This window comes from Ammospiza nelsoni, chromosome 9 (genome assembly GCF_027579445.1).
Source record: "Ammospiza nelsoni isolate bAmmNel1 chromosome 9, bAmmNel1.pri, whole genome shotgun sequence".
Lineage (NCBI taxonomy): Eukaryota > Metazoa > Chordata > Aves > Passeriformes > Passerellidae > Ammospiza > Ammospiza nelsoni.
This window is the reverse complement of record NC_080641.1, coordinates 12,828,583-12,843,312: the sequence shown is the minus strand read 5'-3', so window position 1 is coordinate 12,843,312 and position 14,730 is coordinate 12,828,583. Positions and strand designations below refer to the sequence as shown.

Here is a 14,730-nt window from a genome sequence, read left to right as displayed (position 1 = left end):
AGTGGGGAGAGGTGCTGGGGTACAGCCAGAACCGTTTCCTTACAACCACACACACCTGTACAACCAAAGCCTGCTCCCAGAGACAGACAAGTGCCTCAGACAAGCAGCCCACAAGCCCTGCCCCAGGCATTCCACTTTGTCACCTCCTCTGACCTGTGCCAGGAGGACAAAACCAAGCACCACAAGGAGTCCCCCACCAACCAGGCTACCAACAAGACCTGGTTTAAGATCAGTCAGCAAAATCCAGCCCATCTCCCCCTGAGCCACAGAGGAACTTACACAGGGTGCTTGTTGTACATGATGGGCAGGAATTCATCCACGGGCAGCATCTTGCTGAAAGGCTCAGCCCCGATGAGCTTCTGAGCCCCATGGAAGGAGATGGCGTAGCCCAGGGTCCAGTAGGAGTAATCAGCCTCCACCAGGTTCCGGACATTGGGAACGGCTCTCTCGGGCTCCTGCACCTGCATCCTTTTCCGGCCAATGTAGCTGCAGGGGTCAGAAAAGGAGATGGGACCAAAGTGAATCCATAGTGTCACAGACACATTTTATGAAAAATCCTTTCCTTAGGATTCTTTCTCCTGAGAAGCTGAGAGGCCTCAGGAACAAAATGTAAACAATGGTTATCTGCTGCTGTGGAATGCAACAGGTGGATCTGTGATTGGTCTCATGTGGTTGTTTCTAGTTAATGGCCAATCACAGTCAGCTGGCTCGGACTCTCTGTCTGAAACACAAGCCTTTGTTATCATTCTTTCTTTTTCTATTCTTAGCTAGCCTTCTGATGAAATCCTTTCTTCTATTCTTTTAGTATAGTTTTAATATAATATATATCATAAAATAATAAATCAAGCCTTCTGAAACATGGAGTCAGATCCTCATCTTTTCCCTCATCCTAAGACCCCTGCGAACACCATCCCACCACAGCAATTAGGACATGACTGTTTGTGCCAGCCAGGCCAGGGCAAAGGGCCAGTCCCAGAATAATCCCTGACCCAGCTCACAGATTTCCATCCTGCACCACTATCCAAGCCTTAATCCAGTGGGTGGGACAGCTGTGAGAGGCTTCCTAAGGGAGCTAAGATGACACAGTCTGAGGCTCAGGACTGAGCTGTGCGGGTTCCTCTGTCAGCATCTCCAACACAGCTGAGTCAAACAACATTGTCCACACCACGGGCAGGGATGGTGCCCTGGCAACAGCTGCTCCAGAGGGTGGAGCTGCCTTGGTGGGAAGGGCTACCAAGAACACTGTGCCCTGCAGCATCAACCTGCACCTCTGCCATGCCCCAGCAGTGCTGCCAACCTCCCCAGGTGCCCAGGACCTCCCAGAGGAGCAGGAACTTACATCAGCTCCCAGTCTAACTGAGCTTGCTCGATGTCGTCCATCAGCTTCATGAGCTTCCTCTTGAACTGGTGCTCGAAGCGCACATCGTCCTCAATGACCAGGGTCTTCTCCAGGCCCCTGCTCACCACCTGAAACATGAGGGCTCCAGCGTGAGCTCAGTGGCCCCCATGGGTGCCCTGCTGTCACTGGCGCCACCCTGACCTGCCAATGCCTCCCAGACCACGCAGGCAGGAAGCTGGAGAACCACTCTGTGACATATACGTTCTATGCCAAGCCACTGGAACTTGCTCCTGCTCAGATGGAGAATAAGGGGAAAAAACCAGGAGTGTTTCCTTAACCCCATTTGCTTTTTAAAACGTTCTTGCCTTTCTTCTAAGCAAGCCTGCCCCAGGCAGGATATTCGATGGACTGCAAAAACAGTCATGAAAGTGTTCTGATAAAAATTACTTGGAGCTGAGGGCAAATGAAACACAGAATCCCTGAATGGTTTGGGTTGGAAGGGACCTTAAAGATTATTTCCTTCCACCCCTGCCATGGGCAAGGACACCTTCCACTGTCCCAGGTAGCCCCAAGCACCATCAAACCTGGCCTTGGACACATCCAGGGATCCAGGGGCAGCCACAGCTTCTCTGGGCACCCTGTGCCAGGGCCTCAGTACCCTCAGAGGGAAGAACTTCTTCCCAACATTCCATCTAACCTGCCCTCTGGCAGTGGGAAGCCATTCCCCCTTGTACTGTCCCTCCATCCCTTGTTCCGAGTCCCTCTCCAGCTCTCTTGAAGCCCCTGTAGGTATTGTAAAAGGAAAGGGGAGGTGTGAAAGGTGAACACTGCATTCAAGAAAAGCCCTGCAATCCAAGGAAATCACTCCTATCCTACACTTCCAGACACCTCGGCTGGATCCAGTGCTCTGCACCAGGACTGGCTGTGCACCAGGACACAGCACCTTCCTGCAGGACCCTCAAGGCCCCCCAAAGCCTTCACCTCCTTCCAGATGTAGTAGTGGCTCAGGAAGCAGCCAATCTCTCCTCTGGTCAGGGGCCTGGAGGAGTAGGGGTCCCGGTACCCCGGCAGCATTTCGATGCTGAGAGCTTTCAGCTGACTCGTGTTCAGTGCTCTGGGAAACACAAAGTATTTATCACCATTGCAAAACAGTAAGTCACTTCAAGCCAGACACAGGCACAGCATGGGGAATGCTGCTGATGGTCAGGGAAAAGGCACACCTTGAGAAATTCCTACACTTGTTTTGCTCAAAAACAGAAAGGAAAATTAACTTCTTGATTTACATCTCTTAGTCAAGCTGATAAACCGTATTCTTAACTCTGCCAAAGACTTTTCATGGGACCATCAATTACCTTTAACTCTGCCAAAAACTTCCTGTGGGACAATCCTCTTGCCAGGTGCTTGGCTTTGATTAACTTTCTGAGGCTTTAATAGGATCCCAAGTCTCCAAGACCACTAGATGGTATGTGGGCTCCTTTTTCCTTCAGGCCTTTTTGCAATTCACAGACTCAACATTTCTGCCTTGGTTACTCATTATTAAAAAGTTTTAATATACCTTAGAATCACAGAATTATTATTAATATTGGAAAAGCCCTCTAATATCCACAAATCCAGAGACTGACTAATGGCAAAGGAGGAAAGAAACAGAGCGGAATTGTCCCAGCAGATGGTCGGGGAGATCCGAGTGGTGCTCAGCTCCCCCTCCAGCCAAACCCTGCCCTGCTGAAGTAGTTCAGGGCACCCAAGGAGATGCTGTGAAGCAGTAAAGCACATCCCACTCTGAAAACATCCTCAAGCCCAACCAAAACTCACTTTCCATCCACAGCCTCCACTACCTTCACTGCAATCTCCTGCTCGTAGAGCGTCCGCAGCATCCGATCCCGCCGGTCCTTGCGGCGCTTCAGGTTGATCATGAAAATCTGGGGGGAACACAAAGACACCAGGACATCACACTCCCAGCTGGGAGGGAGGGAGAAGGGAAGTCCTGATCCAGCCCTCTCCAGCAGCCCCTCTGGAAAAGCAGGTCTTGTGAAAATACCACGTGTGTGTTCGCTCCAGGTTGTCTAGAATTTGTCAAAAAGCTGAGCTTGGTTTTGAGTTGAAAGTGTAGAGGTTTCTTATCTAATAACTACTTTTTATGGATGTTCACAGAGGAAACTTGCTCTTTCAGGATGAAGAAAATTAGGAGAGAGCAGTTAAAGCCAAGTCTGTAATTTCCAAAGACACAGGATGTTTAGGTTTGTATAAAACAGAATAACATGACCATCTGCAGCATCAATCCTAGGGGAACACTGTCACTGCCTGGATTTAGGATTATCAGCAGGGCCACCATCCAAGTACAAGGCCATGGTAAAGAAAGGATTTTTGTGATTACTTCTGGCACTGAAAATCCACTGTGATCCCTGCCAGAGCAGAGAGCCAAGGCTGGGAACAGAGATGTCTGGGCAGGGCTCTATCCAAAGCCTTGAGGAGACTGGTGGAGGGCTGAGGACTGAAGCCCTCACTGCAGGTAACCCTCAGGGACTCAGGGATGTTTTTTAGTCCCAGGCAGGCTGGTACAAGCACAGCCTTGTAGCCTACAGAGCAAATCCTCATCTCAGTAAGAAGCAGAACGAATTTCAGCTCAGTACAAATTAAAGAACAATAAACTGGATAAATACAGCACAGCCACAAAGGACAACATGGAAAAAAAACTGTTCCAGCTGTGCCTTAAACACAGACACACAGCTGGGTTGGGTTCAGCCTCAGGAGCCCCACAGACAGATGGAGCAGGGCACAGCAAGAAGACAAAGGCTCCCCTGATCCCCACAACTCCCTCAGTCCCAGAGCCACCCTGCAGCTGCACACACAGGGGCTGCTGGCTCTGGGAATAACACAGACACGAGGCAAGCAGAGCCTGGCACGTCCCTCTCCAGCTCTCTCCCACGGTTTGCATCCCTGGGGGTGTCCAAGGTGGGCCAGAACTCAGCTGTGAGCCTGCATCCCCCACCTGCTCTCAGCTCTCCAGGGTCTCTCTCAGGTGAGAGAAATCCTTCCCTCCTGCCACTGGAGAGCTTCACCAAAGGCCCAATTACTGTCACAGATGGAAGGGAGGCCAAGCTGCTCTGCAGAATCAGATGTAGAGCAAACAGCACAAGAACAGAGGAGTTAACTTGTTTTTCAGCCTCACTTCTGCCTTCTCTTCCTGGCTGGATTAAACCCATGTTTAATGGTTTATATTGGAAGGGACATATTAAGGATCAGGTGATGAGTGAGAAGACAAGACAATAAAGAGCAGAGCAGGCTCCTTACTTCATCAAAGCCCATCTTGTCAGGGTGCTTCGGGGGCACAGAGATGTACTGAGAGGGCTCCACGGGAGGGCGATCGACTGAAAGAGAGGAGAGACCCCAGAGTCACCCCCGAGCGCTCCTTGCAGTGGACATGACCTGTCTGAAGGTGTCTCCCTCCCTCCCGGGATCCCGGGATGAGGAGCCACTGCAGCATGGGAACAGCAGGAAGCACCACATGGCACAGCCAGAGCCAGCAGCCATGTGCCAGACAGACAGCAGGAATAAAACACGGACATGCAGCACCCTTTTCCACATGAAGGATGCATTTGATCTAGGGAAGTTGAGGGATTTTGTGGATGGAGTTGACCTGACCATGAAGCAATTACATCTCTAGGTAGAGAAGTTGTGGAAAATTTCGAAAGCTGTGTATCAAAACAAGATTAGAGCAGACAGGTTGGGATGCAGACTTGCAAGAGAATGAGAGCTGGGCTGCTGGCAGGAGAGCTCTGCAGGCATTAACCTGGGGGGTCTATCATGGCAAAGGCACAGCAACTCACTCATGGCCTCGATCAGGGTGTGCACAAAATTCTCAGCTTCCTCCTGCAGCGACTGCTGCGGCTTCAGGGGCATGGGAAGGAACCCGTAGTGCTCACGGTTGCAGATGAACATCTGGACTCCTGGGGATCACAGAGAAGCAGAAATCAGCCCTGCTACCAGGGCACTGCACTGCCACAAACACACTTGTGCCAGGAGCTCAGTCCCAAATAGGTCTGCCTCATAAGCAAACAATCAGAATCATTCCAGTTCCACTTTCTGTTTTGCCTGGCTGGCAGCAAGTGGCCTCTCCCATAAAACCAATTCCCACTGGCTGCCTAACCAACCCTCCAAGGGCCTGGGCTGACAGGGGCTGTGGCTTCCCACTGAAACAGAGTGGGTTTAGATTGGATATTGGGAAGGAATTGTTCCCTGTGAGGGGGCTGAGGCCCTGGCACAGGGTGCCCAGAGAAGCTGTGGCTGCCCCTGGATCCCTGGCAGTGTCCAAGGCCAAGTTGAATGAGGCTTGGAGCAAGCTGGGATAGTGGAATGTGTCCCTGAAACGAGATGATCTTTAAGGTCCCTTCTAACTCAACCCATTCTGTTCTTTATCACTGCTTCCTTTTGCTTTGGCTAGGAAATATAGGTGATACATTTTCACCTGTGCTGGCAAAAGGCTTCAAGGAATACATATAACAACAACCTTTGAAATGCCAAGTCACCACCAAACACAGTCCTTTCCTCTCCAGAACTAATTTTTACTGTGCCCTGAAGATGAAAGGAAAATCCCAGTGAGACACCAGTGAGGAGAACAGATGTGACAACATTAACACCCTTGTACTCAAAAGCTTTTGCAACTGCTTGTTGAAGGTGGGAAACAGAGAGAAGGTGCAAAGCCTGTCCTTGGAGTGGATGCATTTGCAGGGCACAGCCTCATCCAGTGGGAACATTCCAGCATCAGCAGAACACTTTTCCCTCTGAGATGACAAGGATTTGCTCACTGGCTGTAACTCTGCCTTTCACATCAGGCAACATGCTCAAAGGCCACATCCAGAGAAGCCAAGGGAAGGATTTCCGTTGTTTTTCATTGAGTTCTGGTAAGGTCATTTATTAATTAACCCAAATCAAAGCTGCTAGAACCCGAGCAACCGGCCAAAAACTGCCTTTGTCTTTCTTTTTTTAATTCTTTTTAATGAAACAAGCTTAACCAGCCCCCTCCCTCGAGGAAATAAATGAAAAGCAGACACTACCTGGTGAGCTGATGCTTTCATCTGTCAGTGCCCCTAATCCATGGTATTTTTAGCAGAGTGGAACTGTTGGCACTAATGACTCTGGTGTTTCTCTCATTTTAAGTTCTACAAGTAAATTGCTGGCTATGCTCCTTGCCAAAACACATTCAGCTGTCAGCTGCAATTTAAGTAAATGGCACAATAAAAAACTTCTACCTGCAGACATGAATGGATTTGGCACTGATCTAATCAACTAATCTTATCTGGCTCACTGATCTCCGCTCTTATCTTCCGCTGCCTTGAACATAATCTGCACAGATTCACACCAGTGTTCCTGCTCTGTCTGGGATTAAATGCACTTGAAAATGGTAAAGCTCCCATAAAGGAGGGAGGGGAACTCGCTCTCCAGCTCTGTTTTTATAACAAAATTAAATGATTGCTACAAGGGATAGAAAAACTACAGGTGCTTGTATTATTCTTCTTAATGGGCTTTAAAGGCAGTGTCCAGGATTTACAGTCACAGCCTAAAACCACAGCTACAGTTAAGAAACCAAAATTGCCCCCATTTCCCTGTGACCAGACCTTCCTGCTGGCTGGATCAAGGGCTTCAGAGACCCAGCCTAAAAGGCAGCTCAGGAGATCATGGAATCATGGAATGGTTTGGGTTGGAAGGGACCATAAAGCCCATCCAGTGCCACCCCCTGCCATGGGCAGAGACAGCTTCCATTGCCCCATCCAAGCCTGGCCTTGGACACTTCCAGGGATCCAGGGGCAGCCACAGCTTCTCTGGGCACCCTGTGCCAGGGCCTGCCCACCCTCACAGAGAACAATTCCTTCCCAATATCCCATCTGACCCTGCCCTCTGGCAGTGGGAAGCCATTCCCCTTCTCCAAGTCCCTCTCCAGCTCTCCTGGAGGCTCCTTTAGGCTCTGGAAGGATCTCTAAGGTCTCACCTGAGCCTCCTTTTCTCCAGGCTGACCTGGCTGAAAGCTCTCCTGTGAGTGCAAGGGGCTCTGCAGAGTGCAGTGCTGGCAGTAACCCCCCCATTCAGCTCTGCTCAGATGCAGCACTCCCACACAGGCCACGTCCTCTCCCTGAGGTGGGATGCTCTTTGGAGCACCACAGAACAGCTGCTTCCAGCAGCACATTGCCTGTTGGGAATTGATGATTTTTTAAGCACAGCTTTTGGCCTGGACAAAAGCCAGTATAATTTCTGACTTGAGGGAAAGTAAGTGAAATTACTCCAAAAAGAAATTTCCTTCAAAGCACACACATTTTTCACATTTCTGAACTTGGATGTCATCCCTTTATCCTGGGTGACAAGACTGAGCTCAGGACACAAGTGAACAATCTGAGCAGATGAACAGGCCAGACAGCTGGAGCAGAGCCTTCCATGTCATGGGTCAGTCCTGGAAAAAGCTGGTGTTGCAGGACAGAAGGAAAAATGATGGGTTTGAATCCCTGAAATATTTCTGAAGCAGCTGGAGCTAATGCACTGCAGTTACCACAGGGGCTGGAGGCTGCACTTCTGGGAGAGCTGTCAGAGGGAAGGAGTGGAGGGGTAGATTTTAAGCAGCCTGCTTTGCTCTCCAAACTTAAACCTCAGCTCTCCTCTGGAGCCAAGAGGTGACACTTGGGGACACGGTTCAGTGATGGATTTGTGTGCTGGGGAAACACTGAACTGAATGGCCTTGGGGGTCTCACTCTGTGCTTCTGCACTCATGGCCTGACTTTCATGGTCCACTCAGGACTTTCATGGTCCTGAAAGTCAGGACCCTGAAGCTGCTCTGCAATTCCCTTCTCACCTCTGCCTCCCAAGGGCTCCAATCTCAGCTCTTGCTGCCTCTCCTCCACCATTCATCTTATCTGACACTCCTCATCCTCCCACAGCTGGTTCTGAGAACGCCCTGCTCACCCTGCCAAGACAACAACATCATTTCTGGTGCTGCCAACCAGACCCAGCACTACAAGGGAAGCTACAGGCAGCTGGTGGCTGCTGTGCTGCTCTGGGATCAGTGGGAAGGGAGGCTCAGCCTGCAGAACAACAACAACAGCACCCACCCTTCTTCCCTTGGCTTTCTCCCTGCCTGCCTGCTCCCAAGAGCCTTCCTGCTCTCCTTACCTTTCCATCTTCTGCAGAGGACAGGGAGCACCAACTGCACATCACTCAGAGGATTCATGAATAACTTCTCCTTGATAATTCACCCCACCAAACCACTCACTTCTGAACAGAAGGCACTCATGGTGCTGCTGAGGTTTCACCAATCCCTTTTTCCTTATAATGCCCCAAACTTTTCCCTTTTCAATGCAGCAGGCAAGGAAAAACACAGATGGCCACTGCAGTCCTGGGAGCCCCCTTCAGCTGTGACACTGCTACACACAGGTCTGGCGGCCTGGACAGCTGGAGACAGAACATCCCCAAGAGCCACTCTCCAGAAATAAATGGGACTAAACATCCTCATCACAAGCATGAACAGCAGCAGCACAAGGCACTTCAGAGACAGTGATGTCCCAGCAACATCTGGAGCTCTCTTAAAACATCAACAGCCAGAGATTTCCTCTCCCTGGAAGTACCCAAGGCCAGGTTAGATGGGGCTTGGAGCAACCTGGTCTAGTGGAAAAGGTGTCTGTGCCCACAGCGTGGAATGAGTTGAGCTGTAAAGTCCCCCCTAACCTGAACTGTTCTAGGATCATATGGTTTAAGAAGAGTCCCTTGTCCTCACCCCTTTCCTCATGGATCCTTTGGAAGTGGTAACTTTAGATACCTCACCCCCAGACCACCTTCCACTCTCCCGGCACACCCCTGTGTTCACCTGCTGTGACACCAACCAAGGGTGGAACCCCACATTTTGTCTCTGACATATTGCCTCATCCCAGGAACAGCCCCCACATCCTCTGAAACAAGCAGCAATCCAAAACTGCCTTTCCAGTCTCCTGCTGCTGGATACCCCTGCCCAGATCCCAGAGAGGAAAGGGAGCAGGGTCTGAACTCCCCATGGAAGCCCACCCAGGACTCTGGGGCTGTGCCCCTGCAGTGGAAGCCTGTGTGTCTCTAGGAGGGAGCCCTCCCCAGCAGGAGCCCTGGACACACCTGCCTGGCGGCTGGAGAAGGCAAAGACCATGATGTCATCGAAGCTCCAGGTGTAGTCCTGGTGTGGGGGGTAGAAGGCCAGCTTGGCAGAGGCCTCCTTCCTCAGGTCAATGAGGAACGTGGAATGCACCATGGGGACAGCAAAGCAGCCCATCCTCTTCCACTCCCGGATCAGGGGGTACTCCAGGGTCCTCTTGTAGTAGCCCTGAAACCACAAAGAGGGGCTGTTGGCACAAGAGATTCCTGCTTCAAAGCTCTTCCTTACCAAGAGCTCACACCCTGAGCTCTCCAGCAGAGGTTCACCAGGGCTCAACTCTCAGTTTTTTCAGTGTCTCCCATTTGGAAATGGCTCAGTCAAGTATTTAGAAACAGTCTTCTTCCCAAAAGTTAAAAACTGACCTTCTCCCTATTTTACAGAAGCTCTTGGAGAGCCCAACCTTTCCACTGTAAAATTCCCCTGCAATGGAGCTCCAAACCTCAGACGATTTTCTCCTGGTTCTTCAAAACCCTTTTTGCACTTAGACTCTCCAGCCTGATCCTGGAAGCTGCTGAGCATCCATGACATCCTCCACACTCAACAGGCACAAAGTCCATTCAGTATCCCAGAGAGTAGGATCTGCAAATTAATTCTATCCATAAATTCTATCCTATCCATGACTTTTAAAAGAATAATTTGTTGTCACTGCAGTGAAGACAACATCTCAGTCTCCATCAGCTGTGTAAGAATCCCTGCTTCCTCCACCCTGGGGCAAGCAGGTTTGATATTCACTCCTGACTCTGCCTGGGGAGGCACTTCAGTCACTCCTGGGTAATTCCCTGTACCAGGAGCTCTGCCACACTTCAGCACTCTGGGTGCAACACCCACAGTGTGTGTGGCTCATGTGGACATAAATACACTGAATTCCTCCAGGAAGACAACCCCAGAGCATCAAACTGACATCTGGATGGTTGAATCCAGAGCAGATTCTGGGCTTTACAGAAACAATGAGTTACTAAAAGAAGTTAAAGCTCCATTTATGCTCTATTTTCCATGAGCATTCAGGCACTGGCTGAGCAAAAGCCAGAAGAACTGCTCTGCCTGGGCTGTGTGGGGCCAGGGTGTGGTGCAATGTGCCTGGTTATGGATCTGCCATCTCCCTCTGCCTTTCATGGGCACTGTGACCATGCTGTGAGGATGGGATATCCCAAACACAGCCATCCTGAGTGCCACAGGAAGCAGCAGGCGGGAGGAGATGTGACTGGCATTCCCACCAAAGGAAGGGTTAACACACCCACCCTTTAACCTGAGAATGCCCACAAGAGAAGATGCTGGACACTCATCTTTCCTCCTCCTCCTCACCCTGGGTATTTGGGGCTGTCCTTGCTCATAAACCATGTGGGCAAGGAGGGCTCCAACTCCCCCACACTGCTGCCTCTCCCCAGATTTGCTCCATGACAGATAAATGCCAGCCTGTCTGGGGCTGGGCTTGGCTCAGTGGCCCTGTGCTGGGGAAGGATGTTTCAGGATGTGCTCCAGCTGTGATTCCCTCCCCAGGCCCCCTGGGAGAGCAAGGCTGAGCACACACAGCCCTGGGACCACATGCAGAAACAGGAGAAAAGGAAAAATAAAGGGAGAACATTCCTCTTCACTCCAGCAGGATTTTTTTTTAACCAAATTTTGCAAGATGTTTTTGCTGGTTTTCCTCTCCCCTTTTCTCAGTCAGTGCTGGTAATGGTGGAAACTTCCTGCTGGAGAGGTAGGGTTGGTGCACATGGGCAGAGATCCACTGCAGCCTGGAAGCAGGGGAAGCAGGACTGATGTACCCCTGGAAAACCTTGGCCGACTCTGCACTTAGCCTTAAAAACTTAAAAGCACAACCAATACCTTTGCTATGAAGCTTATATCTCCATTTTCAAACAAAGCAAACAAACCCAAGTGAAACAAGCAAACACACCTCATCACACCCCCTTTCTTATCTCTCTACTTCCCAAGAATTTGCAATGTTCAGGACCTTTTCCTGCTATTTTTATCCAATTACTTGGTCTGAACTGTGGAACTCCTTGCCAGAAGATGGTGTGGGTGCCAAAAAAGAGATTCAGACAGGGATTTCTGTAGAATAAAAAAGAATCACTGAGAGCTCTAAAGACAAATATATTCCTCAAAAACCCAGAAGGGGATTGCCAGAGGAAAGAAAAGTATTTTGGAGAAGTAACACTCACTTTTTTCCCTATTCTTATACTATTCCCTAGACATCTGCAGATGAGCCTGTGCTCTGACCCAGTGCAGTTATGTGGATCAGAAGTAACATGAAAAGGGAACACTGAGAAGGTAACATGGAACTCTATATTTTAGGCTCAGCACCAGTACCTGTTACATGCACACTTCAGCACACACACTCCCTAGACGGCAAAGGATGTTGCCCCACTTCAAAAATCTTGTTCATAGATGAGAAAGATAACTTAAACACAATGGAGGTCTGTGGAAAGAAAAGCAAATTCCTCTTGGATTAGCATCACTATACAAAAAAAAAATGGCCTAAAATTATGTCCCAAGGGTTTTAAGGCCATTACAGAAACATGGAACCACCTTAAAAAAATTCTGTTTATCAGTGGGGTTTGTGTGGGATCCCACCACGTGTAAACACCAGCTCAGAGCTACAGCAGCAGATGGGAAAGCCCAGAGAACAGGGAGGATGGCTGCTGCTCCAGAGACAGGGCAGGAGCCCCTGGAGGACCCCAGTCACACAGCCCCAGCACTGTTCTCAGGGTCACCTGCCTGGGGAGTGATGCCACACCAGAAGTTGGAGTAGAGCGAGCGGGACTCGAGCATCGGCGCCACCAGGGTCTTGTTCTCTGCTATCAGCAGGTTCAGGGTCTCTGGGTTGGTCAGTAAATTATCTGCATCAATAAACTAGAGAAGGAAGAGGGAAAACAAACTGTTAACAGATGAAACAATATGAATCCCTTGATGCTTTCTTGGGAGTGAGGCAGCCAGAGGTACATGAGCAGCCCTGGTGTGGGCACAGTGCCTGTCCCCTGTGCTGCCACTGCTGGGGCACCTCTGGCCCCTCACAATGAGAAAAGACCTTGAGGGGCTGGAGCAGGTCCAGAGAAGGGAATGGAGCACCAGGAGGGGCTGAGGGAGCTGGAAAGGGGCTCAACCTGTAGAAAAGGAGGCTCAGGGGGGACCTTGTGGCTCTGCACAACTCCTGACAGGAGGGGACAGCCAGGGGGGTCAGGCTGTGCTCTCAGGGAAGTTTAGATTGGATATTAGGAAAAATTCCTTCTGAAAGAATGGCCAGGCATTGAAATAGGCTGTCCAGGCCAGGGGTTGAGTCACCATCCCTGGAAGTGTTGAAAAATGTGTGCACCTGGGAATGTGGCTTAATGGTGAATATGGCAGGTCAACAGCTGGACTCACAGACCTCAGGCCTTCTCCAGCCTTAACAATTTTATGATTCCATGAGGTCAGCAAAAAAACCACCCTAAAAGCAGTGAGGTGGTGGGTTTGACTCCCTAGGGCACAGGGCTGTCACAGGGAAGATGGGGGCAGCTGCTCCTGGGCACAGCAATGAGATGGGCAGAGACCTTCCCTGAGTCCATACAACCTCATGCCAGCACAGGGAGCTGCCAGGGAAAATAACATCACTGGAAATTCAGGGTGAGCTCATTCTGTGAAAAGCATCAAGAACAACTCCTCAACTGCCCTCACACCTCACCTGCTTGGAGGCTTTGGGAACATCCCCCTCACAGTGACCAAAGGCAGCATCTTCCCACAACTGCCCTGAACAACTATTTCCCTTACCTTTCACCAGGTGGGGATCAATCTGGGGGACCCTCCCACCACCAGGACTGTGCTCAATCCTGGTGCCTGTGGAGAAAGCTCCAAGCTTAGCCAGGACTCACCTCCCTCACCACAAAGTCTCTGGCTCACCAGAGCAAGAAATGACCCACGACATCTCAACCTGTCTTTAGCTGGAGAGAAAACTTTCTGACAGCCCCCAGCACTGAAGAGAGGACCTGGAAAGCTTTGGTAATGAATGAGAGCTCGTGCTCACCAGGATATAGTCTGACCACTTGTCCCGGCCGCGCGCAGGGCAGCCTGGCGCAGCTTCATCACGTGGGTGAACCGAGAGCTGGGCCAGTGCTTCGGCCCCAGTTCTTCTGGGTAGGACCTGGAAAAGAAATAAAAAGTCACTGTAAGCCATGTCTGGCCTTATTACACCGAAAAAAATGTGAAAGAAGGAAAGAAAGGAAAGGAAGAAAGAGAGAGAAAGAAAGAGAGAGAGAAGGAAAGGAAAGGAAAGGAAAGGAAAGGAAAGGAAAGGAAAGGAAAGGAAAGGAAAGGAAAGGAAAGGAAAGGAAAAGGAAAGGAAAGGAAAGGAAAGGAAAGGAAAGGAAAGGAAAGGAAAGGAAAGGAAAGGAAAGGAAAGGAAAGGAAAGGAAAGGAAAGGAAAGGAAAGGAAAGGAAAGGAAGAAGGAAAGGAAAGAAAAGGAAAGGAAAGGAAAGGAAAAAGTTAGTTCCATTGCTGCCTTCATTATGAAAGCAAAACAGCATAGAGTCACCTCAGGCAACCCAGGAGACGTTTTGAGGGAGAATAATTCCAAGTCTGTGCTGGCATGAGCACAGAAGGCACCAGAGAACAAGCAGTGCCAGTTTTCTGATGACACCACCTGGGGCAGGAGCTGCTGGGGCAGCAGAGGGGACCCTCCAAACCCACCTGCAGCCCCCTGACCCCCCTGACCTGGGATACAAACTCACCTGCCCTTGGCCTAGCAGCACCAGCAGGGCTGGGATGTGAAGATAAAGGCAGCCTGGCTTCCTCCAGGGCTCTGGGCATTTTTGGGAACTGCTAACACATCCCAGGAGCAGCCCCTAAATCTCCCAACACCCAGGCCCACCACGGCAGCAAAGTCACATGCATGGCTCTGCCTTCAGCAATGGCTTTTTAACAAAGATGGAAGGGAACCCAGGGGCAGATCCCAACGAGGAATAAAAATCCAGGACTTTGAAACAGTGCCAGAGTTAAGTCAAGGAAGGAGCTAAGAATTTCAAAAGGTTTTTGCAGAACTTAAGCAAAGTTTGGCAGGATGAAGGAAACTCAATTCAAAGGAAAGGATTAAAAATGTCAATAAAACCAGCACTCCCTGGGGGTTTGTACCACAAGCTCCCCATCGCTGCAGTGAGGAACTCAAATATAAAAGCAGGCCTAAAGGAAGGGGAAACTGATGTAATTTTCCTTGATGGAAGAAACTGCAAACAGAACAAACCCAGGAACAGCTGATCT

General features: G+C 50.1%; 1 protein-coding gene across 1 annotated transcript in view; it reads right to left on the bottom strand.

Moving 5' to 3' along the window:
- The window catches only part of COLGALT2 (collagen beta(1-O)galactosyltransferase 2), a 46,822-nt gene that overhangs the window by 1,686 nt on the left and 30,406 nt on the right, over nt 1-14,730 (bottom strand). Inside the window, 10 exon segments of the mRNA XM_059478602.1 lie at nt 280-486; nt 1,340-1,467; nt 2,321-2,453; nt 3,152-3,258; nt 4,631-4,707; nt 5,167-5,286; nt 9,464-9,668; nt 12,219-12,353; nt 13,501-13,529; nt 13,532-13,617. Of these exon segments, the coding sequence (XP_059334585.1) occupies nt 280-486; nt 1,340-1,467; nt 2,321-2,453; nt 3,152-3,258; nt 4,631-4,707; nt 5,167-5,286; nt 9,464-9,668; nt 12,219-12,353; nt 13,501-13,529; nt 13,532-13,617 (1,227 nt within the window).